Raw genomic sequence first — 15,314 nt, 5'->3', positions numbered from 1 at the left:
TAATACAAATTGGATTAAAAAAAAAAGAAAGGAAAACATTAGGACTAGAGCCCAGTGCTGGGAAGTTTTCTGGCCACGTCTTTCCCTCAGCGTTACAGATTCCGATGTGGTAGTAGTTTTACAACTAGTTACATAATTATGTAATTTAATTTTTGACGTTCAAAAAGCGCTAACTTTGTAAGCCAATTTTGAAAAATAAATATTTTTGAATTTTGAACAGTTTTCCTCAAACAAGTTCGCGGTCGTCCCCGACCGTGTGTCCCCAACACCATCCAGGGATGAACGCTCGGGGCGTGGAGGGGCTCACTCACAGTCGCGACGAGCGCGCGCCCGCACGTGCCGCCATCATGCCATTCCAATTTTAAAACCGCGCACCGTGATTGGCCGAAAAATGTCCAAATACAACGTGTTATTGGCTGTTCTCCTCGCCATATCCCTCGCTGTCGGTAAGTAAATGATTCTTTTAAGTGTTTTATTTATAATTATAACAATGTTTGTCTGATTTTGTGACGTGATTGTGGCTCTATTGACATTGGTCTGTTTTCGTCCGACGTTACCTATCAACCTTTAAGTTACAATAATTCTCGGCAATAGGTATAAAGTAAGGAAAAAATATGTGGAAAGTCCCGGTAGACACTTTGATTTTTTACAAAAAAATACCTACCTACCTACTTTTATGCAGACAAAAATTTTGATGAAATATTAATTCAATGTTTTGTTATTGTTTTAACGATGATGTTGCTATGTGTTTAAATTAATTAATGTGAAAACTGAAAATTTTACTTTTCCATGTCGAAAAGAGTGCTTTTCCCGCTGTTAAACAATGTAGAAAAATGCTTTTTAGTCACGACAAAATGACTTTTTAATTTAATTCTCAAATCTTCCCGTATTATGTAGGTAGGTACACTTTTGCGTAAAAATAATTACTTTGTAATCAATTTACATCTTTTGTACGTGTTATTTATTGCTCGACAAAATAATGTCGTATAACGCAGGTATATTCGGTAGGTAGCTACCTACCTACTTCATTTACTTTTCAAGATACTTTTCTAGTAGGTAGGTATTTAATTACAACTTTATTTGATTCTTCCATATAATTACGTACTTACCTAAGTATTATTGGGGCGCAAATTAAGATGGCAAGATGAAGAGGGTAAAAGTTTATAATAAATTAATAATAAGTATATCGTAGTATAGCATAGTACAGTGTATAGCAGCTCCACCAGCAGTGGAGCAGCGTGGTGGAGTATGCTCCATACCCCCTCCGGTTGAAACGTCAACGTTTAATGATATTTCAATCAACGTTTGGCCATATCATTAATGTAGGGTGTCCATGCTGTGGTGTAATAAAAATGCGAATAGTCGATTAATTTATTAAGTTCAAAATTATTTACCTAATCGTTACTATCGATATGGAAAATTGTACAATTACATTGAATCATGGATTATTATCAATCAAGTTTTAAATATAATCGACACCAGCGCCACTAGCGGTGGATAATGTTACTAATTTTACGATATGCTTGCCAATGTTTGGCCATATCATGAAGTCATCATGCATTTAGTTGCTTATATCGTGAAACTTTTTGTGTTTATTGTTGGGGCTGAACTGAGTGAGATTAAAAAAAAAATTCAAAAATATTTATTTTTCAAAATTGGCTTACAAAGTTAGCGCTTTTTGAACGTCAAACATAATTAAATTACATATTATGTAACTAGCTGTAAAACTACTACCACATCGGAATCTGTAACGCTGAGGGAAAGACGTGGCCAGAAAACCTCCCAGCACAGAGCCCTAGTCCTACTGTTTCATGTTTTCCTTTCTTTTCTTTTTTTTTTTTTCATTTCATGAACTGATCGAGCACGTCATGAAAAGATCAATTCTAAGATCTGGCTACGTCATTAATACATGAGAAAGAAAACTAGGTACCTACGTGGACTATAATTAGGCTAATGTGGCGATACATTGGTGCAAGCATGGTATAAGAAGACCAGGTATGCTCAGTCCTATAACAAGCCGCCATTGCTAGCCCTTGATGATGTAAGTGTTACCATTAAATTGGTATCTCCAACATTCCAAGGCCGTAAAATTTATTCTTGATTTAATGAATTACTGATTAATGTATTTCATCATCATCATCATCAGCCATATGACGCCCACTGCTGGGCATAGGCCTCCCCCAAGGATCTCCACGACGATCGGTCCTTCGCTGCCCGCATCCAGCGGCTTCCCGCGACCTTCACCAGATCGTCGGTCCACCTTGTAGCGGGCCTACCCAATGTATTTAATTAATATTATTTATCACATATATAAACATCGTGTCGGACGACGCTTAGTGGGTAGGCCCGCTACAAGGTGGACCGACGATCTGGTGAAGGTCGCGAGAAGCCGCTGGAGGCGGGCAGCGCAGGACCGATCGTCGTGGAGATCCTTGGGGGAGGTCTATGCCCAGCAGTGGGTGTCATACGGCTGATAATGATGATGAATGATGATATAAAAAATCATTAAACTGTACGTAAATCTTTTACTAAAAGTTCAAAATTTCCTTGCAAAGTAAAATAAACGTGGGTAATTTATTTTTTACGAAATGGCAACGTAGGGTGGACCTTAAAATGTAACCTTGAAAGGCTAGCTGTCACATACTTACCTAGTCTTCTTATACCATGGATGCAAGAATTACAAAAATGGAATAAATTGTTTTACGATATATAATTTGATGCATAATTTGAATATTACTTTGCTCTTTACTGCTCCCTTGGCAAAAATAATCCACTGCATTAAACTGAAGTGGAGTAGGTGTTAATATAATTAATGATGGCTTTTTACTCGTATTTTCCATAATTAATAGGGTTTTAATGATCTAGTAATTTATGTTAAGTGCAGTCTCTACTAACGCAGTTGGCTCGACCATTATTATACGGTGATACAGTTCATCACCTATCACGTTGGTCTAACAGAAAGTTCGGTGATGTGTGGGTACTCAGTTCATCTTGCGATGGATGTACCTCTGACTACCCCAATTGGGATATAGTCGTGAGCTCATGTACGTAATAGGGTTTTATCGTGAAATCATTAATTAGAAGTGCGAAACATTTTGACTTTTGTTTATGACTGGGTTTAATGTAAAGCCTCGGATGGCATTCGCTACTTGGTTAGACAAATGGGGATCGCTGATAACAAAAAACCATTCAGCTGGTTTTTATATCGCATAATGTAACAATTCAAAAAAGGTTAGTTTCCAACTACCTTGTCAAATCAGTTACTTTTTACTAAACGTCAAAACACGAAGCTATTATGGAATTTATATGAAAAAGCACACTGTGACGTCATAGAAAAACGTAATAAATGAGGAACTTATTATTACGATTTTTCTTGATTAAAATTCAAATTAAAATATATAAATATATCAAATAAATTCAATTTTTTCTCACCTTATGGTTGTCTGGAAGAAATCGCTTTAAGCGACAAGGCCGCCGTTTGCCATGTACTTAGTTAAGACTCTTTTTGTAATTATATCTTTTTATTTTGGTGCAATAAAGTGTATTTATATTGTATTCATAAATAAGTTAAATAGAAAAAATAAAACTTTTTTGTTAGTTTTAGATCTGTCTTTATTTAGTAATCACATAATTTATCTTGAACCTAGTACACGAGCCAATTGAGGGACTAACGACATAATTTATTGTAGATTTGCCACATTATGGCATTCACTACTTGGCCGGACCAATAGGGAGCGCTGAGGGAAACAGTCCCCGGGAACCGGTGATAAAATATAAAAAGGTTTATAAGAGGAAAGCCTTACTAATCTAAACCCTTATTCATATCAGTGACGGCCGAGAATAAGGTAGTTCAGTGGTTAGTATGTTATCTTTACGACTAAGGGATTCCGTTGTCGAGTTAGGAGCTGTGTCCAACCTGATGGCCCATTATGCGGGCGACGGGCCGATTACTCATCATACGGTTTATCACATCCATCTTGGAATTTCTTCGGGTTTAAAAGTATCTGGAAAATGTATTTATTTCTTTAATATTTTATTGTACACGAGACTGTCTTTTTTTTGGTAAGGACGTTGAAGGCTTGAATCACCTGACTGTCCGAAAAAGTAAGGTGATTCCGTGCTTCGGAGGGCACGTTATGCCGTTGATCCCGGTATAAAACACCTCCACCAACCCGCAGCGGAGCAGCGTGGTGGAGTATGCTCCATACACCCTCCGCTTGATTGAGGGGAGGCCTGTGCCCAGCAGTGCGACGTGTATCTATAGGCTGTTTTTTTCTATTTTTTTTCGTTCTCACTCTATGTCCTCTAGAGGGCGCTACTTGAGTTTAGCCTATAACCACCGGATTATCAAGACGCTTCTAATGACACCGCATTTGTTAAATTCTGACAGGTCGTTTAGAAGTTAAGTTGGAAGAGACGTGCATACATACATACATAGCGGTCAAACACCGCAGCAGTAGGGTAAAAAGGGTTCCGTTTATTTCTAATAAGTAGATATCTCTTCCAGCAGACCGGGAAAGAGACAAACTAAAACCAGGAGTATTTTGCCTCCTTGCAACACCTCCCGGGCACTCCATGCACAAATCGCGTTCTTATCGTATGCCGCCTTACCGAGTAAGTGTGAGTGAGACAGATAGACAGGGCGCGCAAGGCGGTTAATTTCAAATTCAAAAATATCTTTCTTCTTTGAATCTTTGAATCGTCAACTTTTACATAGAACTACTGCAGCTTCTCACAACTTGTATAGCTGGGGAAAAGAAGCTGCATGAAAATCGTCGGCACACTCATTCACTCGACTCACTCACTCGACTAACGCGAGACCCAGCGGGGGTGAGGTAAATCTAGCTCGGCGCCGATACGAATCGGTGCGGGGCGGAGATTGTCCGTTCTTTACGTATATTAGAGATGTCTCGACTACGATTTTAGCCGACTAGCCGATTAGTCTATGATATAACCCCACCTTTTGTTAAACCTTTCATTGTTAAGTATGTTTTTATTTGTTACTAGCCTTCCGCCCTCGACTTCGGCCGCGGGGTCTTCGGGTATATCGTGGTAAGCACTCTAAATCCTATTTGGAACGTACCCTATTTCTAACCTTGGGTTTCGATCTATTTGCCAATTTTCATTCAAGTCGGTCTAGCAGTTTAGACGTGTAAAGCAAATAATCTAGAAAATCAGTTACCCCATAGACCAAAGGAAATAATTAACAAAGAGAAAATTAAATCGAAAAATTCTGACTCGGAAGGGCCTTGAACCCGCAGCTCTTGGACGAGCGTGATAACCATTACACCGGTGTGCTGATATAGTTTCTATCTGCATGCCATAGTAATTACTTGTCTTTTTTTTCAATCTGTAAAGTATACCCACTGCTTTGTTTACAGAGAATTTGTTTGTTATAATGGAGAGGAGCTCGGTGGCGCAGCGGTAAACGCGCTCGGTCTGCGATTGTTGAAGTTAAGCAACTTTCGCAAAGGCCGGATGGGTGACCACAAAAAAAAAGTTTTCATTTCGAGCTCCTCCGTGCTTCGGAAGGCACGTCAAGCCGTTGGTCCCGGCTGCATTAGCAGTCGTTAATAACCACCAATCCGCACTGGGCCCGCGTGGTGGTTTAAAGCCCGATCTTGGGGACGTTAATAGGCTGATGATGAATGGAAGAGCGGGGACTCCAAACACAGACTATGCCGCTTAAATGGAGACTCCAATTTGTAACATTTCTCATTTTCATTTTTCACACCACCGCGACCTTCTGCTATAAACGCGAAATTTTCAATCTTTATATTGTCATTAAGTCGATTTAATTTTCTCTTTGTTAATTTCCCTAAGCATGGGTGAAGGCAAAAACACAAAAAAAAACTTTAGGAAACAAATTCCTCTGTCGCTTTTACGACATTGGTTAACCTTGGTTATTTCTTTTTTGGGAGATCAGCATAGAACTCAACAATACATCATCATCTCGCTAGCTTTGTCCCGCTTTATGGGAAATGCTTCTCTAACCTGAAGATCAATTCAACAGAAGTAACCAATTCAACGAACAAAAAGCTGTAAAGCTCGAACTTGACCGATATTCTCAAGCCTCCAGTTATCTCGCGTCTGAAAGCCTCGCTCGAGGTCGGAGGGGCCTCATAGGCGGGGCCTCAGAGGCCGACGAGGGGCCTTGAGATAATAGCCTCAAGGATGCCCCTTACGTTTCTTACACTGACTCCGCTTTGTGAGTTTTGTTACCAAGTTGCGTTCATTTCGTGAAGAGTATTCGGATTAAAAACTTGACGTGGCTTATTGTCATTAAGGTGAGCAAAAATGAAAGCGTGTCTCACACCATGAGGCCGAAGGCTTGAATCCAGCACGGCACTAAACCAATGACATTCGATTTTTTTCCTTAACCGATTACGAGCTCACCGGTGAAGGAAAACATCGTGAGAAAACCCACATTCCCGAGAAATGCGTTTCAGAGTTATGTGACCTAACCTGTATTGGGCTGGTTCCTTCGCGGGTTGGAAGGTCAGACAGGCAGTTGCTTCTGTAAAAGACCGGACCTGTCAAATCTTCAGGTCAGGTAAGCGGACCCTGTGAAACGGGATAACGCTTGGGAGATGACGACGTCATGGTAGTTGTGGTGCATCAACAGCAGTACATACAAACACATAATATAAAATACATAAACATAACATAAACGGCCTATATACGTTCCACTGCTGGACACAGGCCTCCACTCAATCAACCGGAGGGGGAATGGAGCATAATCCACCACGCTGCTCCAACGCGGGTTGGTGGAGGTGCTTTTACGGCTAATAGCCAGGACCAACGGCTTAACGTGCCCTCCGAAGCACGGAATCATCTTACTTTTTCGGACAATCAGCTGATTCAAGCCTGAAAAGTCCTTACAAACAAAAGACAGTCTCACAAAGTGATTTCGACAATGTCCCCATCGAGAATCGAACCTGGACCTCCAGATCGTGAGCCTAACGCTCTAACCACTAGACCACGGAGGCTGTTAATATAAAATATAGATAACAACTATAACTTTTTCTTCTTTATGGCTGCATCGTTCATATACGATGATTCTGCCAACGTCAAGATTCTATGGAAATTAAACATTAAAATATAATTTTGATCTGTTAAATTAAATTAATCGGTGAATAGTCCAATGGTGTAGATTGAACTTTGAAAATAGAACGGCACAATTTGTTAGTATTAGATTAAGTACAAGACACAGGGTTTTAAGTTTGCAGGACAAAAAATATAGATAAGAAAAAGTTCCGACACGCCTGCCAATGACTGCCTTTCCAGGCTTCGTGATAATTGCCTATTTTCTTATTCTTCGGGTTCATAATTATTCAAAAAATTCAATTTAATGGCAGAGTCTTAAATAAAAATAATTGTTGCTTGATACTTGAATCCTGTATAGAATTATGTTTCTATTCTATATTGCTTCTCTTTATTTTGATCGGAATAATAATTGGTGGAAGATGTGTTGTGCCTGGGTGTAATAACAAGGGTAATTTATACCCAAACACAAAGATAAAAGATGAAATATGTCTGTTATTCATGAAATTAGAAGGTTATAAGATGGTTAGAATAAAGGTAAGGGAATTAAGGGAAATTAGAAGGTTATAGAAAGGTTAGGTTAGAAGGTTATAAATCAATCCTCGTATATGTTGATACACGAGCATTGATATATATTACACTTTAGTACCGTGTCTTATCCTCATTGAAAAATTGAAGTGTAAGTCGTCATAATCATCATCAGCCCATTAACGTCCCCGCTGCTGGGGCACGGGCCTTCCCTATGGATGGATAGGGAGATCGGGCCTTAAACCACCACGCGGGCCCAGTGCGGATTGGTGGTTATTAACGACTGCTAATGCAGCCGGGACCAACGGCTTAACGTGCCTTCCGAAGCATGGAGGAGTTCGAGATGAAAACTTTTTTTTTGTGGTCACCCATCCTATGACCGGCCTTTGCGAAAGTTGCTTAACTTCAACAATCGTAGACCGAGCGCGTTAACCGCTGCGCCACCGAGCTCCTCTGTCAAATATGTAGATGCGACAAAGTTCTAAAGTGGGTACATGAATGATCATAATTGTACAGCGCCATCTAAATATTTTTGGGGTACTTTATTTGGAGATCCCTAATTTTGGTCGCGTACAACACTGACTATAAAAATAAAAACAGGAGCTGATGTTTACAATCTATTAAAGATGATGACAGATTAGGGAAGTACATAAGACGGTATTAAAGACTTGCTCCCTTGGGATTCAGTATATAAACGATTTCGCAATTCGCAAATAAAATAAATATTTAAGCAAATAAAATGTCAGGCTTCAACTGAACTGGAGCGACTGTTAAAAGGAATGGGATATTTATGTAAATTAAAGCCGGGACAATAAGGATTCAGTGGCTGGAGGCTTTCTAGGTTTATTTCAGCAAAACGTTCTGAAAGAACTCTACTACGGGTGCAGTTTGGAGGCCATTTTGAAAAGCTCTTTAAGTAGGATATCCGGGTTTGGTTATTTATATTTGAGCTTCCTTGAAACATACTTACCGAAAGATTGACATAAACTGAACTAACACCTTAATATGCGTGTATCTTTTTTACCCGACTTCGGCGAATCAAAAAGGAGGGTTATGTGTTTGACCGCTATGTATGCATGTATGTATATATGTATGTTTGTATGCACCAACTGTTCCAACCTAAGTTCTAAACCACATGTCAGAATTTAAAAAATGAGGTGTCGTTAGAAGCGTCTTGATTGTCCGGTAGTTATAGGTTAAGTATGTGTCGTCACGCTAAATTCAATGTACCGCCCTCTACAGGACAAAATGTGAACAAAAAAAAATCTTCGAATGGTAGTATGTTAATTTGTCGTAAGTAGGGCATGCAATATCGGAAGGTTTTCAATTCCGATACTGATTTCCGATATTAGATCTCAATGTCGGAATTCCGATATTAATACCGGAATCAGAAACATGAGTCACACATTCCACTATTTTTGATGAGTTGGCGGAGAGCAACGCTTTCAGAAAATAATCTAAAGCTTGCACCATTCAAAGCAGCCATACGAGAAACGACAGCTTCTATTGACTCCGAAGACTTGAAATAATCACTCTATAGTTTCCGTTCTGGTGATGCTATTTCTAAGTTCCATTTTATAGTAGCGAGCCTATTGCCATATTTTGACTTTTGCCATAGGTTTACTGGGATTCGACCCACGACGCTATGATGATGTACGGAAGTCACGCTTCGTAACAGGGCTTCCACGGATTTAGCTAGAAGCTAAACTTCTTATGTATTAAAGTATTTGTATAATTAAGAGATTAAACGAACTTACCTGTAAGTGAAGTTCTATCTCAATTATACGAAGCTCCTTGTTCGAGACGGGACTCCCTCCATTCAATTTTAATCATCATCATCAATTTAAGACGCTCTTGTCGGTGTAGCATTTTCCATTCCAGTCTATCAAAGGCCAATTCTTTGACTTCCCTATAAAACACGAAGTTAACCTTTTCTTTAATCTGTTCCATGTAAGCTCTTCTTGGTCTTCCCCTTCCTCTCTTTCCTTCTAGCTTTCCTTTTATGATGTTTTTAATAAATTCGTCGTGTCTTATTAGGTGTCCAATCATCTTGCCTTTTCTGTCCTCAACAATTCTCAGTATTTGTCTTTTTTCCTTACTCTTACTAGCACTTCCTCATTTGTAACCCTTTCTGTCCAACTTATTCTTTCCATCCTCCTCCAACACCACATTTCAAAGGCCTCGAGTCTCTCTCTGTCCTTCTGTGTCAGTGTCCAAGTTTCACATCCATAGAGGGCTATACTCCATACGAAGGTTTAATTTTAATATCCCGCCCTAAAGTATCTAAAGATGATGGAGTTGTCCATGAAACATGCTTTATATTGGGTTGGTTTAAAAGTTGAAAGGTCAGACAGGCGGTCGCTTCTGTAAAAAACTGGACCTGTCAAGTCTTCATGTCAATTAAGCGGACCCTGTGATAAAGAGGATAACGCTAGGGAAATACTAATGATGGCTCACGTATTTATAAATGAATAATCTGATTGTTTTGATTAAATTCCGGTAAACACAATTAATCTACTAGTGAATAATTACATTCTGTATAATTACATACAATACATAATGGGGTGGCCAAAGCCACAAGTATAATCAGTTCAGAAGTAAAACCCCTCTATGTATATTGACAATGGTGCTAATTCCTGTAAACACCATCTAATTTTAAGTTATATCTGTCATTTTCTTATCCGCCGAAAAGGAAAGGGACGGGTAATAGAATCTAGAAAGACCCCATAAAAAATTAAATTGGCTAATAACCCGACAGAATTAAGACAGCACACACACGTCAAACGGTTTGCATACCAGCGAGATACCTTGTTGATTCGCCGGGGTTATTCATTCATTTACTCATTCTTCCTAAAATTAAAAGCTGTCAATCATACGTCCCTTTCCTTTTCGGCGGATAAGAAAATGACAGGTATAACTTAAAGTAAAATTAGGACGTGTCGGCAAGAATCGGGGACATTATACGTTTAATTCCAGCAACAATCGTATTTTACAAATTCTTTGCTGTTCAGTAACCGTTTTGACGTTTCGCCGCCATATTCAAAAACTCGAAAGTGACGGATTGTCAATCCGCAAATAACAACTTCCGAATCGATTATCACAGATATCGATTCGCATATCGATATTGTAGGCCAGTAATATTATGGCTTAATTTAAAATGATTACACAAATAAAATCAGAGACAACAAGTCTTAAGATGTATATCGTGGCGTTATAGAGAAAACCATGAAAGCGCCTTTTTGAAAATTGTCAACTGGGTTGTGAGGTGGATTACCAACCTCATCTACCTTGGTGTCAGGGTTATTATTGAGCCGCCAAAGGCCCCTGACGTCACTTATGTAAGGACTACAAACAACAATAACGGTTTAACGTGAATTCCGAATCGCTGCTCATCTTCGGACAAACGGGTAATTTTTGTGATTCGTCCTTATCGGGATTCGAACTCGGGACCGCCGGTGAGCGCAACGCTCAACCACTAGACCGGGGGGGCCGTTAAATACTGATAAATCAAATTATAAGTAATTTCATGTTAAACAAGTGGCGTGCGAGTAAGTACGTCCTCAGAGTTGCGTGACCGTCGGTTCCTCGTGGGTTTATTGTAACATTACACTCCTTTGTGAAGTCGGTTATTGGTGATTGGCTTTCGTGATCGGAATCAGGAAATTTTACATATTTATGTTTGTTGATGAACATCGCCTCCATGTTAGAAAGAGGATGGAAATGCCGTAACGTTTCTAAAATTTCTAACTTTATTTATTTATCTTATCGTTTTATATGCATTGTTGGAAGTATTATTGTATTTCTTTCATGTATTTGTAGATACACTGCACACACACACGTTTTTAATATATGTTTTTGTAAACTACTTTATTATATTTTCATAGTTTAAGTAAATATTATTATGTATTCATTGAAGTTGTATTTATGGGAAGACACGGCTTCCGTGCCACAGCTTCTGTGGTACGTATGTAGAAAGAAAATCAATTTTCCTCCTAGAGGAAGCAATAAGTTTTTCCTATTGGCCGTGAGAAGAAGAAATAAAAGTTATTATTGACCTTAATCATGTTCAGGTCCACACACGGCACGGTTCTGGTCGATTGCCCGGGTCCGGCGGGCAGTCTGGTGAAATACCCGGTTATCCGGGTCGTAAAGTTCGATGAATTATACCATAATGAAGGTTCACAATATAAATAAATAGGATTTAGGCACTTGACTTAAAAATCACATTATTTTTACATTAACCACTTAGATTAGCTTCAATTTTATTGCAAATTGTTAGCACGTTTCGATGAACAATCACCACCAAAAATAAATATTTATAGGCGCCACGCAGGCGAGCCAGCGCGGGCAACTACATGAGATCAAATATTCAAATCTGACGAAAGAACGTTCTATTTTAAAATTCGAATATAATTATAAGCTAAACTGATAAAAAATAAAAACAACGGTCCGCGCGCAGCCTTCACGATTCAAGTCTAAACTATGTTCGAGGGGGTGAGGTAAACCTAGTTCAGACGCTGGTGGGGAGCGGAGAGTTGCCGTTCTATACGTAAGTATTCCTTATTGTATGCCATGAGCCAAAATTGCCGAATATTCCATTTACAAGCTTTACAGTGTTGCCTTAAGGTGATGTGTTTCAGTCAGCTAGGTAACGCTGCGTCAGTAGATGGCGTTACTTCTGCAGTTTTCGTATTTTTTTCCATTTATTCGTTTAGTGTTGAGTTCTGACCCAGTGAAATGTTAGGTGGCGAAATCTTACATACATTATCTTTAAGTTAAGCTACAATTTTGAAGTATTTACTGAAGATATCATATTGAAACATTGCATCAAAAGTTGGTGTCATTTCAATTTGTGTACAACACGAAGCTGTCACACACACATGCGAACTAGGTTAGCTATTAAAAGAGATGCATAATTTGAAGTCTACTTCTAACTTCTAAATGGCGCATTTGGTAAAGCAGTAGCCGCCATTCTTAAGGTTCACGGTTCAAACCCAACTGCATGTTTTAATTGTTTTTACTTTTTGTATTTTTTTTTACAATTGAATTTGGCGAACCCGTCTATTTGTTACGGAATTTTCAAAAATTATCACTTTTACCAATAATATTATAATTAAGTATACAATAATTTACTTTGCACTGAAGTACCTTCCGTAATTTCCGTATTTTTTATTTTGTAAAATTCTAACAGGCATTAATCGCATCAGTGAACATGCGGCTAACTAAAAAACTACTGAACGGATTTTCATACGGTTTTCACCAATGAGTAGAGTGATTCATGGGCGTGCTTTAGGGTTTATAATTTATACGTAAGTATTTTTTTTGTATAAAATGGTTCAAAAATGATGATGAATGTCAAACATAATTATCGTTACAAATATAGCCGACTTGGAGCTTTCGGCGAAAACGCTGCCTGAGCCCATTGAGATATAACAAAACAACGTATGGTTGAATTGTTCCTTTTTTGTAGGTATACCGAAAAGTCCACAATATGTCATAATAATTATATTGTGTATAAAGAATTGTGTATATGTATTGTATGATTTTACAAATAACGATCACAGTACAGTAATAATAAGGTAGATTTTTCCTAAATTGCGTAGGTTCAAACTTTGTCGCATCGCGTTTGAAAGATGTAATAGCGCTTCAGGACGTCCCGCAAGCACGGCGCTGATGTCGCAGTATCCGCATATAATTATTATGACTTGTCATTTAGTTCCAATAAAATCCGCGGGACTTCATACGTATGTCAGTAACAGCTGGTGATAGCATGCGGGACACTTAGCACCTAATCGAATTCTATGTTGTTTTCGCGCCCAGTCCAGACGACTCACAGCGCATTTCTGGACATATATTTACGCGTGGTGTTTATTGTTAGGTTAGTTAGTTCTGGTTAGGACGTCTTTTTATAACGAGGACGTTAAAAAAAGACGAGGCTGGGACGTATTGAAGTAGTATTTCCATATATACGCGGCCTGAAATGGGCTGTTTCGGGGACCTGAACTGGTTGCTGTCGAACTTATTATCACGTTTTCTTGATTAAAATTCATAAATAAGTCAAATAGAAAAAAGAAAAAAGATTTTATTTAGTATTAGATCTGTCATGATGTCTGTGATGTTTGTTTATTATACATAAGAATTTCATAATTTATCTTTGGCTGTATGGGCTATGATCCCTTTGCCTGTCCTACGGACAAAATAACCAAAAAAAAAAATCATAATTTATCTTATTTTTTTTCCCAAAGGGCAAGGCAAAGGGAACTATGAACATACAGCCATGTCTTGTGTTTTTTTTTCTTGATGATGATTAATGAAATGATGAAACCTAAGCCCCACCCTCGGAGCAGACTCCTACTCCGAACCCCAAACGAAGTAAGCGGCTTGTTGGCGCAAAGCGAAAATAGATAGGTACACTTTGTTTATTGAATATTCCGATTTAATAATACTATCGGGAATGTTTTCCGACTAATGTGATCATTAACCACAAAACACCACTTCGTATTGATTATTTAGATTATTCAATGAAGAAAGCAACCTTCCCGTTCCCGGTCCCACCAAAAAGTCCGCGGCAAAGAGAATATAAATAAATCTGTATGTTGGATGGAAAAACAATTAATTATAAATGACTACTATTTAGGCCGGCAAATGCAACAACTTCTTTTTTGATTTGGTTTTCCCCGAAGGGTAAGGCAAAGGGAACTATGCCCATACAGCCATTTCATTTTATGTATTGATTTTTTATTATAATATATGTCCTCTTTTAAAACACGGTATTTACCCATTATTTAAAAATGTTTAAATAAGATACGTTATTACAAAAATATTTTTCCAATATTCCTTTTCTCAGATTGTAGTATTTTTAGTTTTTTATTTATATTTATTCTCTTCATACAAAATCTCTTTATAAATTGTCACTGACATTCTATTACACTTGTCAAGTAGTCAAAGCCTTTAGAAAAAAAAAAAACTATCACGCACACAAACTAACATTGACACCTCTACACGCTCAGCAAATACACTGTAATCTGCACCACTACAAATGTAGAATTGATCAAAATTGAGGGTCTGAAATATGGTACTTCTCGTATTCGGACCCTAAATTTTTGTTAGTTTGCGAAAATAATACACCAAAATATTACTATTTATCGGTTTTATAACAATATTCCTCTATCCGTTTTCCTGTAGCACTGCATCAACTTTTGTATGGAAAACGAATCACCTTAAGTAAATTCCGCTTCGGGTTATTATTTAACAATTGTTGTGGCAACATTCACTCGGTTCTAAAGCCGGGAATGGCGCCAAGTTTTCACGCGGCATCGTTACACTGAGGGTTGTGCTATTTGCAACTGACAGGGCAGTATCAGGGGTGGATGTCACCTCGTTCAAATACGGGGTGTCACCCCAAAAATGAATATTATAAGGTGTTTTCTTCAATCAATCAATCAATAATACTTTATTGCACAACAACATATACAAAGGACATAAACATACGAATAAAAACATAAGTACAATAGGCGGCCTTATTGCTAAATAGCAATTTCTGCCAGGCAACCTTAGGTTTGGGTTTTTTTCTTCTTCTTATCTTTTGGCATTTTGCTGCGTTTTCTTATACTTAACTCATCCTTCAGACGGGATATATACTCCACGTTGCTCCACTTTATATAGCAATTTATTACGAATTTTAGCTGGACAGTATATGGAGTAACTGTCAGTACTGGAGGCGGAGGACAGGAGTCCTAGTA

General features: G+C 38.4%; 1 protein-coding gene across 4 annotated transcripts in view; it reads left to right on the top strand.

Moving 5' to 3' along the window:
• The first annotated feature begins 322 nt into the window (after positions 1-322).
• The window catches only part of LOC126376459 (uncharacterized), a 181,746-nt gene continuing 166,754 nt past the window's right edge, over positions 323-15,314 (top strand). For 2 of the 4 annotated variants that reach the window (XM_050023828.1, XM_050023826.1), the window contains exons 1-2: positions 323-446; positions 5,008-5,052. In XM_050023828.1, the coding sequence (XP_049879785.1) occupies positions 392-446; positions 5,008-5,052 (100 nt within the window). In that variant the 5' untranslated portion in view covers positions 323-391. The remainder of the gene's footprint in view (positions 447-5,007; positions 5,053-15,314) is intronic. The other 2 variants (XM_050023830.1, XM_050023829.1) reach the window with 1 other exon arrangement.

The sequence above is a fragment of the Pectinophora gossypiella genome, chromosome 21, assembly GCF_024362695.1.
Source record: "Pectinophora gossypiella chromosome 21, ilPecGoss1.1, whole genome shotgun sequence".
In the NCBI taxonomy this organism is placed as follows: Eukaryota; Metazoa; Arthropoda; class Insecta; order Lepidoptera; family Gelechiidae; genus Pectinophora; species Pectinophora gossypiella.
Note: the sequence above shows the minus strand (reverse complement) of the source record. Positions and strands in the feature narration are given on the sequence as shown.